Raw genomic sequence first — 19,324 nt, forward strand, 5'->3', positions numbered from 1 at the left:
GCTTGGTCAGTGACCCACTCGTCCACACTTGTAAAAGTTCCTTTCAGCCCGGTGATTTCTGTGCACATTCGTGTTCCAGAAATGTCTTCTTTGTCCAATATAAATGTAGCTGAAAACAGCATGTTAAGTAGAAATGCCCATTATTGGCTAAACATCTAACCCCGGAGATTTATTCACAGCCTGGGGCGGAGCCGAGTGTGGGCAATGGTGAGGAGCCAGGGGAGAATTCAGGCGACTCACCTGATAGGGCTCTGGGCCAGGCTGGGGGTGCGAGGCAAACACACAGCAGCCCTCGTCCTCCAGGAGTGTCCATTCTGTTGAGGGACAGAAGATGAACACACAAAGTGACACAGGACTGGCCTTGTGATCTCCTTGGTAGGAGCTTCTCCCTCTGCCAGGGAGGCCAAGGCGTTTGCTGTGGAGCCAGTGTGTATCAGAACCTCCTGGCATCAAGGCCACCTCACTAGCCCCTACACCACACTGCCTCTTGGCCATTTCCCAAAGAATTATTGACTATACTGGTCTAATGGCCCCTTAATGATTAGTGTGGCCATACAAAGGCTTACCTGGCCCTCTCCAAGATAAGGGTGGCAGTGGAGGAGAAGCTTCAGAAGAGGAGAGAGGAGATCAGATGGACCTGGGCCATTTGGGGCCTTGTTTCATCTAGATGGAGCCATGGGAGCACGTACTTGAGGTGAACCCACTGCCGGGGCTTCCTCTGCTGACTCGGCTAAAAGATCTCCACCCCTTCATCCGGGGGCCAGCCAGGCCAGTTTTTTGTGGGAGGAAGCACCCCATCCTCAGCCTCCCTTGGGTGACGGTTCATCATTGGCCTCATGCACCCAGTTTTCCAGTTTGAGATTTCCCTTCAGCGCGTGCTCTGTTGCTGAAGCCTTTTTGGCATCTGGTCACCCCTGCACCCCAGGGAGGCACAAGAGTGGGGCTTTTGTAGAGGGCTGAGTCCATCATACGGATCCCTCTTTCTTAAAATCTCAGCATGTGTTCTTTTCTTTTTTTTTTTTTTTTTTTGGTGGGGCAATGGGGGTTAAGTGACTTGCCCAGGGTCACACAGCTAGTAAAGCGTCAAGTGTCTGAGGTTGGATTTGAACTCAGGTCCTCCTGAATCCAGGGCCGGTGCTTTATCCACTGCGCCACCTAGCTGCCCCCCTCAGCATGTGTTCTAACAAAGTAAGCAAGAGTAAAAAATTATCTTATTTCCATGGAACAACCTCTACTACATCAGTGAATCAATCGCCATAGGGACCCATTACTTTGGCTCCCCCTCCCTGGCAAGTCCAGCAGCTTTAGAAGACAGTTTTACACACTACAACTTGAAACAATCACATGTACGCCATATTCTCATGCGCTCTCTCTCTCTCTCTCTCTCTCTCTCTCTCTCTCTCTCTCTCTCTCTCGCGCTCTCTCTCTCTCTCTCTCTCGCTCTCTCTCGCTCTCTCTCTCTCTCTCTCTCTCTCTCTCTCTCTCTCTCTCGCTCTCTCTCTCTCTCTCATTTAGGTTGAAAAAAAACTCAAACTATTCAAAATTGCAGCTGCTAAGCACCAGCACATGTATCGTCTTGCCATGACCGGTGCTGGCATTGACCGCCATCTTTTTTGCCTCTATGTGGTCTCCAAATATCTAGCTGTTGATTCTCCTTTCCTGAAAGAAGTAAGTGATTATGGCAGAGATGTTTGACTTGTCTCACTCAGCTGAACCAAACCCTGACTTGGGCATCAGAAGTGCTAATTGACAAGCATTTATTAAGCACCGACTCTGTGAAAGTCACCGGGCTAAGCACCTGTGGTACAAAAACAAAACAAAACAACCCCCGCCCTCCAAGAGTTCATATTCTAATGTAGAAAGGATTAGGAGTTTAAATTTTAAAATGTGACCCAGAATTGTAGTGTATCAAAAAGTTCCTTGTAAACGATCAGGTACACGAGTGAATGGTGAGTGGTCACATTTGTGTGGAGTGATCGGTTAAAGCAGAGAGAGCATTAGCCTTTCCAGAGTACGCTCTTCAAAGGATCCATGAGGACACAAAACGCCAGGATGTGTCCCCCGAGTCTCTATTCCTGTAGAATTCAGTTCTCGGTGAATATCCTCAAAAGAAGTGCTTTCTGTTGAATCCAGCCTGTTCTCATTCAGTTCTCCACCACTGCAACTGAGAACGCAAAGTATGATGTGAACAATGGCCCCTTTTTGCCATTTTTTTTTTTTTTTGGTGAGGCAATTGGGGTTAAGTGACTTGCCCAGGGTCACACAGCTAGTAAGTGTCAAGTGTCTGAGGCTGGATTTGAACTCAGGTCTTCCCCTTTTCTCCTACACCCATGTAACCCAGTGCCTGGTTATGTCGGACTGTCGTAGTCGTCCCAAGGACTGGATTCATGTCCTGTCTTCTGTTTGGTGCTGATGTGATTTCTTTTTTTTTTTTTTTTAGTTAGAATAAGGTGGTAGTTTATTTAGGGGCAAGGGAAGGGAAGGGGGCGGGGAGGGAAACCATGAAAAAAATCCTTGGACTTCTCACAGGGAGATAGGCACAAAGCACGTGGCTCAGAGGTACCAATCTCCTTGAGCAGGAGACTGGCAGGTACTTTTATAGGACTGATGGGGGGAGGGGTGACCATTTGACTGTGGAAAGTTCCTTTAGTGAGGGAGGACCATCCCCCACTGGTGGTAGCTGGGGGAATTGGGTGAGGAGGGGAGGACTATCCCCCACTGGTAGTGACTAGAGGAATTGGGTGAGGGGTGGCTACAGATTCCTCTTCAGGACACAAAGGCTGCAGCCACACCCAAATTTATCTCCCCAGGGTAAGGGAGACCAGAATGAAGGGTGGGAATCAAAGCTAGCTCAGTCCAATTTGGTTCCACTTATCTCTCTAGGCATATCTGTCCTCTGGTTTAGTCTCTCAAGGACAAGATTCCTCGGTGTGCCCCAGAGAAATTCTGGGGTGCTCTGCACCCCATGACATTTCCCCACTTCTCTATATATAAGGAAAGGGGACGAAGATTCTTCTGAAACTGCTTCATGCTGACCAGGGGTCGAAGAAATCACAGCACAAGAGAGGGGGAGGGGAGAGAAGTAGAGAAGGCCTGGAATGCGAGGAGCTGTGAGGGACCCAGAGAATCCAGAGGGTGTGAGGCAACACATAGGCACAATGGGTATCTGCCGTGAATCCTTGAGCCTAGATGGAACAGACTTAAACAAAAAAATTAAAACTGACCAGAGCAAAAACAACAAGGGACTTTATCAGATCAGGAGTAAAGTGTGACTGCTTTTTTCCCAGTGGAAGCTGGAATGGCTGAATGCAGGACAGGGTATGGCCTGCTTTACCAGAGTTCAAGCCTAGTTCGGTGAGGAGCAGTGTCTGTCTACATTTAGGGTCCTTTTATCCCATCCCTACTTTGTGCCTTGATTGCATGCTAGGACCTGAACCAGAGAGTAAGACAGAGGTCGCCCCAAGACCATTCCTAGGCTTGCCTCCTATGTCCAGCTTGGCCATAGGCCTGACACGATGCTGGTCAGGAGAGCAAGCTGCAGAGCGCTGGATTTTTGCTAAGCCGATCTCTTGGGTGCTGCCCTGGGGACAAAGAGGAAGGAGAGCAGGCCTCACCTTCGTGCGGCGTCCCCCACTTCTGTGTCCCGGTTTACTGCAGCTGTCAGAATCTGGGCCAGCCAGAGTTCTGCTGGTAGCAGATGTGGTGATGGCTGCTGCTATTATAGAAGCTTGGTCTATGGAGTGGGCATGAGCCATCTTTTCTCTCTCTTTGGCTACTGCAAGGTCCCTGTTATTAAAAATCTTAAAAGCAATATCAAGGAGTTGTGAGGATGGGATCTGGGGACCCCAATCTAATTTCTAGAGCTCTCTCCTAATCCGACATGATTTCTGGCAAATTTCTTCCCTTTCATGGACCCCAGTTTTTCTCATCAGTTAGATATGGGGGGAAGGCAGTAACCCCCTCTTTCAGGCTGTCATATGTGAAGGTACATACTTCTGGGGGACAGTATTAGCCCTCTGTGTCTAGAAGAAGGTCAAGAGACAAAAGACGGTGGTCAGGGGGCCTCTTCATTCCTCTGCCTTTTAATCATCACACATCACACACCCCCGCTCTACTTTCCCCTGCCACAAAAACTGTCATTGTATATCCCTCAGTTCTGCCTAACTTCTACTCTAAAGGTTTTATCTGATCCATGGAGACTGTCAACCAGTCAGACACCTCAACAGCAAGTAGAACTCTTCGATCTAGAGAGAAATCCAGAATACGTGTCCAGTGGAGGTGGCTTTGGACCTGTAAGTAAAATATTTTGTTGTTGTTCAGTCCTGTCCAGCTCTTCATGACTCTATCTGGGGGCTTTCTTGGTGGAGATACCGGAGCGGTTTGCCATTTCCTTCTGGTCATTTTACAGAAGAGGAAACTTTGGCAAACAAGGTGACACACAGCTCACATCTGAGGCCACATTTGAACTCAGGTCTTCCTGACTCCAGGCCCTGCACTCTTTGTGCTATACCACCAAGTTACCAAATAGAATATAGGGCTGGTAAATATGCCAAGTATTCTGAAGGGGTGTCACACCCACCAAGAGCATGGGCTCGTTTTGGAGCTACTCCCACCTCCATTCACTGCACCATCTTTAGGCAGATTCCTGATTTTGTGCCGGTCTTTCCTATAGGTTGCTGATGACGGTTATGGGGTGTCCTATATTATAGTAGGGGAGAACCTCATCAATTTCCATGTGTCCTCCAAGTTCTCCAGCCCTGAGACTGTAAGTGTGAAAATGGTCCTTCTATTTGCTGTTTTGTGTGCCTTCTTGCCTTTATTTTTCTACATTTCTGATATCTTCACTTAGATTCTCTACTGTTGCTTGTAAATTGTACATTTGTTAAACTCTGCATAAAGGGCTACGGAAACAAACAGAAGGAAGTCTGTCATCATTATTGACAGCAAAGCCTTAGGGTGGGTCTGCACTACCACGCCAGCCTCATAAATGGAGGAGGTTCTTTGGGGTCCTTTGGCAGTCCATCTGATGGCGTCCAAGATGGATCTGGGCTCCCTGTGGTCAAAAGGTGACCGGGGGTGGGGGGGGTATTTCAGCTTAGGATCATTCTGTACTCAAAACAATCCATTTCTCTTAGCTTCGTGTACCAGAGGGTTAGGCTTGACCTGCATGATTTTCCACAACATCCTCCCTCGCCTTTGCGGCTACCATTGTCTTTGCCAGTGGCGCCGTGATTACATTACTGGGATGTTGATGTCCCAGTTTGGGAGCTGTGTGGTTGGGAGGCCCAGCAAAGAGTCGCCCATAGTAGACAGAGGAGTTTCTTTTAGGTGCTGCCTCACTGAAAGAAATGCCGAGTACTGTTTGGAGGAGGGAGGGATTCTGAAAGCTTCACAAACAACAAAGATCCTCCAGATCCCCTGGGCCACTTACATGCCCCTGGGTTTTCTTCTCTCTCCCTTCCCTGGGCTAGGGGTGCCCGTAAGAGAGACCAAGCATCTTGGGCCGGGGTCAAGGTGGGGGAAGGATGTGAGTGCCACAGGCCTCAGCAGCGCAGAGCCCACAGGGCCTGGGGATAGCAGAGGCCGTTCTTCACCTCACTGATGCCTCCCCTCAGGCCCTGGGCTGGGCCTGTGCCCCCCATGGAGAGGGTAGAAGCTCCTTCAGGCCTCTGTCCCACCCAGCAATCTGGGGGGGCCTCCAGCATTTTACACTGCTGCCGCCACCACCAGCCTTACCACCGGTTACTTCTGGTTCTCTGGCCGTGCTAGTCTTTGGGATGTCTAGGTCAGGCCCTGCACGCATCTCCCGCAGCTGGTTTTGGGGAGATGGCGGTGGTCCACAGTCAGTCATGTAATAGCACACATGGGCAAATGTTGGTGTAGAAAAGAGCTGCTTTTTCAGGCAGTCAGAGGTTGTGATGGCTCAAATGCAACCCAGCCTGATGACCTCTTCCCCGCCCCCCGAACCCCCCATTTATGTTGAGGCCAGCTCCTTGTCTGTTCTTCAGTGAGGCACCCTTCAGCCTAGGTCACCAAACACTGATGAAGCACCTACTGTGTGCAGTACAGCCTTTGGAGACCCCCCTTCCATTTCAGTGCCCTCCTATGTAGAAGGAGGAGGTTGGACTTGCTGCCTTGGGGTGTCCCTCTCCCCACCGGCTCTCAGTAGTGTGAGCCTATAGAAGCTTTACAAGGCTAGAAGACCTCAGTTCTCCACTCCCACCTCCTACCTTCCTTTACTGCTCTCCCAGGAAAATCTAGGAGTTTTCCTTCCTTCCTTGTTGGTGCGGACATGGTTCCATTCCATTCCCCAGAAGTGTGGAAGGAGGGATCATACTCTGGAAAAAAAGAGGACCCTTCAGAGGACTTTCATGTATACCAAGTCCTGGGTATGCCAAGAACTTGGATTCTTTGGGTGGTCCCTGAGGGCCACAGACATTTGTAGATGATGAGCCAGCTGGGATAAAGACTTCCCCCAGTCCTGGAGAATGGGCTAACAGAAGGAAAGAAGGGGGAGACCCAGAACAGTGTGGGCTACATCGGGCATCGGCAGCTCCTGCTGTTGTTGGGGAGAAGAGCTAGCCTTTGGTGGAGTCTTTCAAGGGTCACGGTTTCAGACCTTTCCTGGTGTGTAGAGAATGAAGAATGCCCCCTTGCACTGTTGGGAGGGGGTGCAGAAGCATCAAATAGCTGTGCACCACCATTAAGCTGTCATGTCATTGACACTATTTTCTGGGTTAAATGAGTGGTTGAGTCTAATCCTAAGGATTTGAGAATGATGTCGATTTGGGGAAACCATCTGACATGGCAAGTTTTCACCTTTTGTTTTGTTCTTCATTAACATTCAAGGATTCTCATCGGTTTGGAGCTCACCTGAGGCAAGCCATGGTCGAAATCATCACCTTGTTTGGACTCCATTCCAACGCCAAAAAGTAATTCCAGTCATGCCCAGGAGGAAACGGAACTCTTCTGAGAAACCAAATAAGACGAGACATTGTGTTCTTTTTATGTAGTCGAGGGTCAGAAGTTGCTCTTTTCCAGAGAGGAATAGGGTCTTTTTATATATATATAAAGAGAGAGGGAGAGCGCAGAGTATATTGTATGAAGAAGTATAATTTTGCTACTTCTAGGTATGTCCTAATTATGTGAATGCTTGATTTTTTCCCCTAAAGTCTTTGTCTTGCTTAAATTTAATTAATGAAGGGATTGAAGTATTGTCAAATTAATGTAAGTAGAGGAATTTTGATGTAATATATATGTTGGGAACAGAAATATCATGTTTCCTCAATTGTGACTGTATATCAGGTACTTATGGGCATTTAACTCCTGTTATCAGAACAGTTATATATATACATTATATATTTTAAAAATTATTTAAATTGGAAGTGTAACCAATGGACATAGCCATGTCATGCACTAACCAAGAATGGGGCAGCTCTTTGGCACAAGCTTTTGCCATGATGGATCGCTTGGTTACTTACACTACCTAAGAGAATAACAGCCCCCTCTATTTGCTTCATCTCTAGTTTTATTGATATGGGAATAAACCTTGAGTGTATTTATAACCCCAGTGCCTTAAAAATGAAAGGTCCACAACACAAGAAAAGTCTTATACAGATTGTATTATAACTGTAAAGTTTATTGCTGAATTGTGGGATTACAAATTCCATTCTTTCATCTTTGTTTTTTCCACTTGGGTTCAGCCCTGGAATGAGCTTGCTGGCAGAATATGAAACACCCTTTACAGGCAGGCATGTGTGTCTGGTTTTCTCCTCCCACAAAAAGTCCAGCTTCCTCGGGAGAGGAAGAGGCCACATCAATCAGCTTTCCCTGTTTGGGATCCCCTCCTCCCCAAATTGGGAGCATGGCATTGGCTAGAGCAGCAGAGTGGCCATCTGTGGTTACCAGTGGGGTGCTGCTCTGTAGAAGCAAATGTAACAGGGCTCTATGATGGCTGAAGGAAGAGAAACTTTGATGGGAAGGGAGGGAAGGAAAGCAGAGTGGAGGTATCCCAAATGTAAATCTTAGCCCAGCAGGATTGCCTTTGGAACTGAAGTGATGAGAGAGAGAGAGAGAGAGAGAGAATGCAAGCAGAACAAAACAAAACAAAAAGCCCTAATCTCTCTCATTCCCAAAGGAAGAGAGTACCAGGTGCTAGATGACTGTGGTTTGTAAAGAACCTAGAACACTTTGAGTGCTGGGCTAGAGCCAACTTCATAGGAGGGGTCGGACTGATTTTTGTTTTAAAGGCACTAAATCCTCACTGGTCTTTGATATCAGAGTTAAAGATCATGGAACTCTATCACCACTGCCACTGGGCTGGGCTGACAGTGTTCATTTTCTTCCAATGGTGTGTTTAATTTGGCATCACCTGGTCCGGCTTGGGTTGGCCTCCTCTGAGAGGTTTGCACTCCACTGATACACAGAAAGGGCTGAACATTCAGAGCCCATGGAAGGCACCTGCTGACAAGCACATGCAGGTTTTGCATATGTATATATCGTACTACAGGCATCCCACTCAAATGGGCCAAAGAAATTCTCTCTTTTTTTTTTAAGTAAAAATAAAAGGATTGGGTTTAGTGTCTGGGAAAAAAAAAACCCATGAGAAAAAGCCTATACTGCAGGCAGCCAGTGGGACATTAAATCAGACCACTGCAAGAACCCTCCAGCCATTCATTCTGGGCTGTAGAAATCATGCACTATTTATATTGACCACTGACCAATCTGTATTACAATAACACTTAAATTGTATTAGCTTGTTAGAGAGATTTTATTTTTAAAGATAGTGTTTGGGCTTGACTCTCAGGTTTTAAATGTTTCAAATGTAATTGTAGTTAATCAGAGCAGTTATCAATGCAACTTTACATTCTTTGAGAGAATGTAAATATAATTGGCACAGAAAGAGTCAGTTTTTCTTGTACATGTTGAAAGGGGCAATAAGAGTGTCATGTATTTAATTTTTATTTAGAAGAGATCCAGATTCTTACAGTGGAGATATGGTTTGTATTGATTGCTCTCTTGGAATGTCCACTGCATGTAAATAGAATATGCTCTTTGGGATGTAAATCTTGGAAATTCGCCGTGAATTAGGCTCTCATTAATAAAGAAATTAACCTCAGTCTTCAGCAGTACTGTTTGTTTGGCACATTTTCCCAGTGGAGTGAGGTGGTTTATAAACATGACATCATCCCATGTATCCCAGGCTCAGACTTCCCAGCAATTTTCACCACACTTGAGATGTAACATGAACTTAAGTACAGAAAAAGGCTTCTGAAAAGTCGCTCCACACCACTGATGCTTTGGCCCAGCCATGCCACTAGTGACCATGGACTCCAAGGAGTTCAGTGACAGAAAGTGAATACCCCTAGATATTCTGCAACAGCCTTTTTTGTGGTAGCAAAACATCTTAAACAAATTGTGATCATGGGATCGTAGATTGAGGGTTGGTAGATACCTTAGCAGTCATCTTGTCCAGGGGACTCAAAGAGATGTTATTGACCAAGGTTATACAGGTCAAGCCGAAGAGTGGGGATTTGAACCCTGGACCTTTGGCTTTTGCTCAGTCACTTCAGTTGTGTCTGATTCTTTGCGACCCCATTTGGGGTTTTCTTGGCAAAGATACCAGAGTGGTCTGCCAACTCATTTTACAGATGAGGGAACTGAGGCAAACAGGGTGAAGTGATTTGCACAGGGCCACACAATGTCTGAGGCTGGATTTGAACCCAGGCCCTCCTTACTCCAGGCCGAGCACTCTATCCACCATGCCACCTAGAGTCACAATTTGGCTCCAAACCCATTGTGTTGTCGACCCTACATTGCAGATGTAATGGAAGATTGCAATACATTTGAAATGACAAATAAAGACTTGTTTCAGAAAAACCTAAGAAGAATTCTGTGAAATGATTCAAAAGGAGGAGAAAAGAACCAGGGGCACAATATTTGTACAATACATTACACAATTAGGCAATGACTATAACTGTGTAAGTGAAAATGCTAAGGGTCTGCTGACCCCAAATCAATTGCAGTGTCCATTCTTGGTCCCAAAGAGCATGTGGCAGACCCTCTCCCTCTCAGCAGAGAGGAGAGGGAGGAGATAAAGCTTGCATCGCTTCAAGATGGCCTCCTGGTTACCAAGGAGGGAGGGTTGACTGGGGTTGGGGGTGGGGAGGTGACTGACTTTGGGGAATGACTGAAAAAAAAGGCATTTAAATAAATATATATGTATATATACATACATACACATGCGCGTGCACACACACACACACACAACCTGAAATCTTTGCCACCCTAAAAAGGCCTCAGAACCACCAAAGTAAGCAAGCTTGATTCTAGGGGCAGCACAAGCCGATGGCTCACCTTGAGGAGGGGAGTGACTGAGCTTGAGGAATCTCACTGGCAGCCAGGTGGAAGATGGAGCTGAGCGGAGAGTCTTGGGGCAGGGAGACCAACCTGGGGGCTATGAAAGCAGGCCAGGTGGGAGCATCTGCTCCAGGCCCTAGAGACAGCTACCAAGAGAATACAGTGCTCAACCTAAAGGAGCTTATATTCTAGGGGTAGTGGTGCTTGGGGGAGTAGACAGCCTATATAAACACGATGGGGTAGTTAGGTGGTTTAGTGGATAGGCCTCAAACACTTATTAGCAGTGTGACCCTGGGCGAGTCACTTCACCCTGTTTGCCTCAGTTTCCTCATCTATAAAATGAGCTGGAGAAGAAAATGGCAAAACACTCCAGTATCTCCGCCAAGAAAAACCCCAACATCATCAGATTTGACTGAAATGACTCAACAACAAAAAATACACCAGATATACAAAATGCGTGCCTTTGAGTCCTGCTTCTCTGCATCAGTTCATATAAATCTAATGTTTCTCTGAATTTTCATTATAAGGAATTTATATTTGACAGATAGATGGGTAGGGATAGAACTTAGGCATAAATAAATGAATTTTAGGAAATAATCGAGAGCAAAAACTAAATGGGGAGGGAAGTCATATCTCTAATGATAGTGAAATCAACCCACGAGTTTTGGTTTTTTGTTTGGTTTTTTTTTGGTGGGGCAATGAGGGTTGTGACTTGTCCAGGGTCAAACAGCTAGTAAGTGTCAAGTGTCTGAGGCTGGATTTGAACTCAGGTCCTCCTGAATTCAGGACCAGTGCTTTATCCACTGTGCTACCTAGCTTCCCCACCATGAGCATTTATTAAATGCCTACTATGAGCCAGGCGCTGTGGTGGACACTAGGGATACCAATATAAAGAATGCACTGATCCCAACAGAAAGGGCCTGGGGGCTGAAAGGTTCTGCATTGGAAGTGAAGAGGGAGTACTTTCACATCTGTAGCAGGATAGTTTGTAGAGGTGGAAAATAGATTGTTCAATGGGGGGGGGGGCAGCTAGGTGGCGCAGTGAATAAAGCACCAACCCTGGATTCAGGAGGAGGACCTGAGTTCAAATTTGGCCTCAGACACTTGACACTTACTAGCTGTGTGACCCTGGGCAAGTCACTTAACCCTCATTTGCCCCACACAAAAAAAACCATTTGAGGAACAGCTACTAGGCTGGTTTTGTGCATGAAGGGAAATAATGATGACATTCTGGAAAGGTAGATGGGAGCCACAGTGTGCAAAGCTTTACTGTGGTACAGGGAAAGAGTACTGCATTCGGAGTCCAAGGAACCGAGTTCAAATGCTGGCTCTGACATGTGAGCAATCACTAATCTTCCTTGGATTTCACTTCATAAAAGAGAGAAGTATGTGCTGGACCACCCACCCAGAGGGATTTTCTCATCTCTCCAATGATCTCTTCATTGCTAAAATCTACAGGTCATTTTCTCAACCCTTCTCCTTCCATTCCTCTTGGCAGCCTTGTATACTCTCCGTGGCCCTCGCCTCCTGGACACTCGATGTCCCTTTCTCCTCCTCCCTCTCCTCCGACTCCTCTTCAGTCTCTGCCCTGCCTCCTGCTTTCCTCTTCTCTCTCTCCAAAGCTTTCTCCACTGGGCCACCCTGTTGCCACATTAGTTTCCAAGTCTCACGATTGTGCTTCAAAGGTGTGTCCCATTCTTTCTTCAAGCACACAGCCTTCATTCACTTCCCACCTGGCCTACTGCCATAGCCCCCAGGTTGGTCTCCCTGCCCCAAGACTCTCCCCTCAGCTCCATCTTCCACCTGGCTGCCAGTGATATTCCTCAAGCTCAGTCACTCCCCTCCTCAAGGTGAGCCATCGGCTTGTGCTGCCCCTAGAATCAAATGCAAAGGCCTTTGCTTTAAGCTTTAAGCTTTAAGCCCCAGTGCGCCAGGCTGCCCCTCCAGACAACACCCATCAGTCTCTGTCACACGCTCGTCGGTCCAGTTTCTCACATGTGCTATTGGCATTCCTCCATCTACTCTAGGCTGTCCTTGACTGCCAGAGAGGTTCATTCTCCCCCTAGCTTCCTAGCCCTCCCTCCTGACAAAGGCAGCCCATGGCCCCTGACGCTGGCGGCTCTCGAGTCAGGAAGGCCTTCCCGACATCCAGCCAGAATTGGCCCTTTTTACTCTTTTGGTCTTGGACCCCCAAGTGCCTGGCACATAGTAGGGACTCAATTGATGCTAGGCATCCCTTTTGTCAGGCTCATAGATCCCAATTCATCTCAGCCGTTCCAAGAAGATTGATGGGCAACATTTTCTAGGCAGAATTCTCTAAATGGAAACCTTGGTATTTTATTGTTTGTTTGTTTTGGTTTTTGGTGAGGCAATTGGGGTTAATTGACTTGCCCAGGGTCACACAGCTAGTAGTGTTAAGTGTTTGAGACTGGATTTGAACTCAGGTCCTCCTGACTCCAGGGCCAGTGCTCTATCCTCTGCACCACCTAGCTGCCCCTTGTTCTGTTTGTTTTTTGTTAAGCTTGGTATTTTATTAGGGGGATCTATTAGGGCCACAGTAGGATCACAGCTGCAATAGGATCAAAGGCCTTCCAGCCCAACTCCCTCTTCGTACAGAGGATGTCACAGAAGCCCAAAGAGGGGAAGGGCGTTAGAGCCCCGATGAGCGGCCCCCAGAGCTTGGGATGCATACTGCTTTCTCGGACATCCCAGGAGGCGATTCAAGGTCAGGGTTTGCAAAGTCCCTCCCGGGCCTAAAGGGCCTGAAATTGACCCTGAGGCCCTCCCTGCCCTGGGACAGGAGGAGGAGTGTTCATTTCATCTGGGGCGGTTCCCGGCGCTCCCTGAGCCCCCGCCCTGCAAGGGGCTCACTTTCTCCAGGCTGGGGGGGAGGGGCGGGGGACCTGAAGCGACCGGCCCCTCCCCCTCCGCGGGCCCAACGGTCCTTCTCCCCTCCTCCCTTCCCCCGCCAACGGTCGCCCCCTTCCCAACGGGCGCGCGCTAGGGGGACGGTTGGTGCGAGAGCGCGTGGCTCCCCTGCCCACCGCAGCCGGGGCGCGCGCGACGTGACGCGCGCAGGGCGCCGGGCTCGCTCCCGCGCTCGCTCCCGGGCTGGTTGCGGGCACGCGGCGGCGGCAGCGCAGTCGTTCCCGGTTCCCCTCGTCCCCGTCCCTGTCCCGGTCCTTTGTCCTCGGCGGCTCTTCCGTGGCTTTGCCGGGAGCCCCGGCCCCGCGGTGGGTATCCCGGGCCTCAGTTTCCCTCGGGTAAAAGGAGCCCCCTTGACTGTGTGACTCCGGGCTAGTGGCTGGACCTCTCTGAGTGCTTGGAGGGTGGTTCCACACTGGGAGGACCCGGCATTAGCCGGACACCCCTCCCCTTGCTTCCCAAACCCCATCGAAGCCCACTCCTGGACCGAGGGGTCGCCCCTGCCTCCTCGTGGCTGGGGGATCCTAGACAAGGCGCCACAGCTGGACAGCGCTTCCACACTGGGAGGACCCGATGTCAATGAAATCGCAGGTTCCCCCCCCTCCTCTACCCCGCCCCCCACCAAGGTCCGCATCCTGTTGTCATGGAAGGGGGGAGGGTCCAGAGCTCGGACCGGAGCCTGTATCCTCACACTGACAAAATTTCGGAGCCAGGACAGAGGAAGGGGGGGGGGATGGGGGCAGCCCCCCTGCCCCAAGTCCTGAGAGAAGAGGGTGGGGACAGAGAGAATCATAGGGAGAGAGGTGGAGGCGAGCCGGAGGTCAGGGCAGGAAACTGAGGCCCACAAAGGCAGGGCATTTGCTCAGGGTCACACAGGGGTTTGTACCTGAGTGGGTGTCATAGGTCTGTGGCCCAGGGGCTTTGCCAGAGAGACCTCAGACAAGTTCCATCCCCTCAGGGGGTCCAGGGGTCCCAACTTCCGTGTCTCTGGGGAGGCTAGAGAGGCAGTGTGACCCCTAAGAAAGAGGCCTCGGCTCTGGTCCTGGCTTGGAAGCCCCGGGTTCCAGTTTGACTCTAGCACATACTCCCTGGGTTACTGACCTTGACAAGCCTCAGCTGCCTCGTTTGTAAGGTGACAGTGTCGGGCAGCAGCCTCCTGCAGCCCTGGAGGTCGCTCAATCTGTGACCCTGATTAGGTCTATGGGCTTCCCCTGGGAATGTCTGACCTGGGGACCCCTGGCCCTGGAGGGGGTGGCATCTAAAACATGATCCCAACAATGTAACACTGCTAAGGTAGCCACTGCAGCATCCATTTTACAGATGAGGAAACCACACTCGGGTGGTGTCACAGGTGGGATTTGAACCCGGGTCGCTCAAACAGTCCAGACTATCCAAGGATAGAATGGCCTGCCTCTGGAATAAGGCTTCCCTTCCCTAGAAGTCTAGAGATGGCCTGACTACCTCCCTTGGGTGGGTGGGGTGTTAGAGAAGGACTCCTACTCCCTCTTCAAGAAGAGTTGGGGGGCAGCTAGCTGGTGCAGTGGATAGAGCACCAGCCCTGGAGTCAGGAGGACCTGAGTTCAAATCCAGCCTCAGACACTTAACACTTACTAGCTGTGTGACCCTGGGCAAGTCACTTAACCCTCATTGCCCTGCCCCCCCCCCAAAAAAAAATTTTTTAAAAAAGAAAAACCCAAGGGGGTGAGGTTAAATGACCTCTAAGTCTCCTTCCAAAGTCTGTATCCAACTGCTTGTCCCCTGTGTCCTGCGGTGGAACGGGTTGAGGTGGATGTGGGGCTCATTTGGCCTCATTTAAAAGACTTTCATTGGGGCAGCTAGGTGGCGCTGTGGATAGAGCACCGGCCCTGGAGTCAGGAGTACCTGAGTTCAAATCCGACCTCAGACACTTAACACTTACTAGCTGTGTGACCCTGGGCAAGTCACTTAACCCCAACTGCCTCACTAAAAAAAAAAAAAAGACTTTCATTTCTTCAATTGTTTTCTAGATGAAAGGATTGCTGGGAAGAAAACTGATTTTGGAGAAAGAAAACTGTAGAGATGAACAGTTTAAGATTTCTACTGTGGATCTGGAAGACCAGCCTCTGCCTGGTGGGATTTCAAGCACAGAAGATGAAATTGTGACAGAGATTTTTAGCCAAGACAGTCAATTCATTTCGGAAAACATTAACCTGAAAAGCACAGTGATCAGCAAGCACGAGGATGAGGAAGACTTCCATTCCTTTAAAGATGCCTACTTTGCTGCGGCTGACCCCCGGGAGACGCTGCTGCACTCGTTCAACCCCCCCCTCAATGCTGACTGCAGCAGCAAAGTGAAGGTGGAGCGGCTGGTGGACGAGAGCAATGAGGACGACATTCTCGAAGACTATTCGGGTCTGCCTGAGCTCAACCCTTTGGAGGAGACCATGCTGCCCTCCCCATCCCAGGTGCAGCCACATGCCTACAACGTCCACTTCCTGTCTTCTTTAAGGACTCAGCACAGGAACCCTGCCAGTGTTCTGCCCCTGGGAGCCTGGGCAGCCCGGGAAGGAGCGGCTCATCACAACGTCCGAGTGATTCCAGTAAGGTCCCTCCCTCTTTCCCATGTAGGATCCAAAGTGATCTCCAGCTGGGCCTCTGTGAGAAGGCTCACTGCTGGATGTAGTGCCTGGTAACACAAAGCATCACACTGTGTAGAGCTTTATGGGAACAGGAGGTTCCTAGGCCATACCTGGGTGGCTGGAGACCAATCAGGCAGGGGCCCATCAGCTGAATGGAGAGTGGCCAATTCAACGTAGCCCTGTTTGTAAATCATGTTACCTGAGAACTTTACATCATGTGGGAGGGGCGACAAATGGCCTTGATCAATTGCAATCGGATCAGTTACCCGGTGATAATTCTCTGTTCAAACTAGTGTTTTGTGTGTAACTGAATTGGTGCCATTCCCCCAATTGCAGTAAGGTGGGAGGCTGCTGCGCCCAGCCCGGATTTGTAAGAAGAGCTAATGGTTCACATTTGCATAACAGTTCTCCTCTTGTATCATCAGCCTCCAGATCCGAGGGGCTGCGTGTTAGATTTCCTGCCAGTCCTGATGTTTGCGGGGATCCAATTCTTGACCTTGGCTTCATTAGCACATATTCTAACCAGTTTAGCTAATTTTCCCAAACGCAACTGACTCTTAAGCCTTAAAGTGAGTGGGAAGGCGAATGAAAGAATGGGTGTCGTAATTTGTTGATAAGCATACTCCTTTTCAGCTAGCCCACTAATGCAATTAATAATTACTAGTGTGATTGATAATTGTATCTGCAATTTCAACTCTGAAAACACTGGATATACATTATCTCATTCGAGCATCCTGGCAATCCTGTGAGCTCGTTCGAAGTAAATTTTGAGACAGTGCAGGCACAGTGAACAGGATTCCTCTAGTAAGTAAGGGGTGTTGGGTGGGTGGGTGTCACAGAGCCATAGGCCAGACCCAGAGCTCCTGGTCCGCTGCAGTGCCCTCTAATTGGCTCCTTTTTTTTTTTTCAGGGCAATGGGGGTTAAGTGACTTGCCCAGGGTCACACAGCTAGTAAGTGTCTGAGGCTGGGTTTGAACTCAGGTCCTCCTGAATCCAGGGCCGGTGCTTTATCCACTGCGCCACCTAGCTGCCCTCTTTTTCTTTTTTCTTTTTTTTTTTTAATTTTTTCTTTTTTTTTCTTTTTTTTCTCTCTTTTTTTCTAATTGGCTCCTAATTGACCTCCACTAACATCCTGCTCTGTTGCTCCTTCTGGTGTGGAAACGATCCTGTGGCCTTGTCCCCAGAAGACTGCTTGCTTAAAGGTGGTTCCCATGCTCTCTGGGTCTCTCCCTGTCTCTGTCTTGTTGTGTTCCGCACCCCGCCCCCAACAGACTAGTCCACCTGATGCGTCAATTTCAATCAAAAAAGATGTTCATGTCTTAGAAGTGGAAACAATGTTGCCAATCATGGCTTTCACCTGTGACTTGGTAGCATTAGCACTGAAAACCTCGATTTCAGGAGCAGCCTATGATTAGCAGGGTGGCCCAGAAGTCTTAGTGCATATCCACACTTTAAAAGCTTGCCGCTGCACCAAGACTTTGGGGAGACCCTTTATACAGGAACAAGAGAGAGATGGTGGTAGGCAGAGGAGAGCAGAGGAAGGGAAGAATCACCGACTTTCAGTGTCCACACACAAAGGAAGGAATCGGAGCCAGTTTGGGTCTTGTCCTTCCTAATGACCTCCATCCAGACTCTCCATGGACACGGCAAAGAATTGCAGGAGCTATCAATATCACTCAGCCAAGTTTGCCACCATGTTCCTGGCTCATGAGCAGTCATGTTGGACTGGGCGGAGAGGGGGTAAATAGCTCTGATTATCCAGTCACGAGGCCAAAAGGGAAGACGAGGAAAAGCCTCATTAATGAGGCTTCTCTTTCCCCCTTTATCATGCCCGTCTTTCCTTGATGACTGACATTAGTGTTCATGAGCTGATCTCCAGACATATGTGGCTGTGAAGTGAGGCAGAGGCCCCCAAGGACAAGCCTCTTTGTGAAGAATGGTGCCTCCCTTCAACACCCACGCTTGTGATTTGGCTTCCACGTGAACACCTCTGGTGACAAGCCACTCACTCCCCTCCAAGGAAGTCCAGGCTTAGCTGGCCTTCAGGGCCCAAAGGGAGGAAGTCCTGGGCACGGCGACCCACAAGGAAGGACTTGGTCCTTGATGTCCCTCTCTTCCCCAGATGAATTGAAGCCTGCTGGATGGGGGAGATGAGGAACCCTCCAAGATTCAGAAGACGTCACGTAGGAGTGTTTTGTAGGGGATGAGAAAATCCAGTGTACCTCGCTCCCTCCCTCGTCCATTTCCCTTTCAGTCCCAGCTTTGGGGAAGGCCAGAAGAGATCTAGGACCCTCTAAAGCTGCACCAATGCCATCAGGGCAGTGGATCTGGACACCAGGATTGGTCCTTAGCCCCTGGAGCCCCAGGCTGTAAGAAGGGGCATCTCTACTCAGGCCTCTTGTGCCCCTTGGGCAGCCTGCCATCGTTGGCTACCATCCAGTGGAATTCTCCTGATTGCCGGTGTCCCTCCCAGAACAGAACTTGGCCCAGCCGCAGCCCACCTCTTACCTTTCTCATTCCAGCAGCAGCCCACAGTCCCCTTTGAGTGTTTGACCATCAGGTCACTGGTGACTTGTATTGTCCTTGTGGCCTTCATACTCTTCAGCTTTTTCCTTAGGACCCCCTCCTTGCCATGAGCCTGCATCCTGTACTTGAACAGGAGCACTTGAGGGGTCTGGCATCCAAGATTCTGCTGTTTAATCTTTGTAGATTTTTAAACAGCATCTGACTTGGGAGAGCCACACAGCCCCAGAATCTGGGCTCTGGGGGCAAGGGGCTGGGGGCTCTTGTGTATACTTTCTACAAGATTCCTGGACAGATGCAACTGCAAAGATAACTTTGTTCAGTGGCCCTCTGATTGTTCACATGAAGTGAGGCGTAACACAGGGAGATGGATACCAGGGACTGTCCAACATGGAGGTGGGTCCTCATGAAGTCCAAACCAAAGATCCCCTGGAGAAGGTGAGGCTCCCCCAAATCTCATCTCTTCTCTTTGCCTTTGACATGCCGATGATTACATGCTGTGCCAGAATGCTGCAGACACCAAGTCACTCAGGAGATGAACAATCCGCGTCGGAAAAAGGAAGTGGATAAAGTAAAAAAACAAACCCCAGCATCCTAATGGGGGCACACAGCTGGATGGGCAGCCCATTGAGCTAGTACAAAGGCATTGAAGGGTCCCTGGAGTTAGAAAAGGGGCAGGGCTTAATTCTGAAGATTGAGAAAGAAGGAGGGAAAGGAGGAAGGATGGGAGGGAGGGAGGAAGGAAAAAGGGAAGGAAAAGGAAAACAAAGGAAAGAGGAAGGAAGGAAAAGGGAATCCAGGCAGGCATTGGGGGGCACTCGCAGCCCAAGGTTTGACGCTGCCTTCCCCAAAACCCAACTTTTTTTAGCGTCAGTATTCTGCGCAATGCTGATGCATGA

General features: G+C 49.2%; 2 protein-coding genes across 4 annotated transcripts in view; both read left to right on the forward strand.

Annotated features, from left to right (window-relative positions):
- Window positions 1-9,118, forward strand: part of CPT1A (carnitine palmitoyltransferase 1A) — a 74,060-nt gene extending 64,942 nt beyond the window's left edge. For all 3 annotated transcript variants that reach the window (XM_043969864.1, XM_043969865.1, XM_043969867.1), the window contains 4 exons: window positions 1,516-1,668; window positions 4,179-4,292; window positions 4,673-4,765; window positions 6,850-9,118. In XM_043969864.1, the coding sequence (XP_043825799.1) occupies window positions 1,516-1,668; window positions 4,179-4,292; window positions 4,673-4,765; window positions 6,850-6,936 (447 nt within the window). In that variant the 3' untranslated portion in view covers window positions 6,937-9,118. The remainder of the gene's footprint in view (window positions 1-1,515; window positions 1,669-4,178; window positions 4,293-4,672; window positions 4,766-6,849) is intronic.
- A 3,925-nt stretch (window positions 9,119-13,043) lies between these two features.
- Window positions 13,044-19,324, forward strand: part of TESMIN (testis expressed metallothionein like protein) — a 46,712-nt gene continuing 40,431 nt past the window's right edge. The window contains exons 1-2 of the mRNA XM_043972052.1: window positions 13,044-13,592; window positions 15,291-15,863. Of these exons, the coding sequence (XP_043827987.1) occupies window positions 13,044-13,592; window positions 15,291-15,863 (1,122 nt within the window). The remainder of the gene's footprint in view (window positions 13,593-15,290; window positions 15,864-19,324) is intronic.

Source organism: Dromiciops gliroides, chromosome 6 (assembly GCF_019393635.1).
Source record: "Dromiciops gliroides isolate mDroGli1 chromosome 6, mDroGli1.pri, whole genome shotgun sequence".
NCBI classification, from domain to species: Eukaryota; Metazoa; Chordata; class Mammalia; order Microbiotheria; family Microbiotheriidae; genus Dromiciops; species Dromiciops gliroides.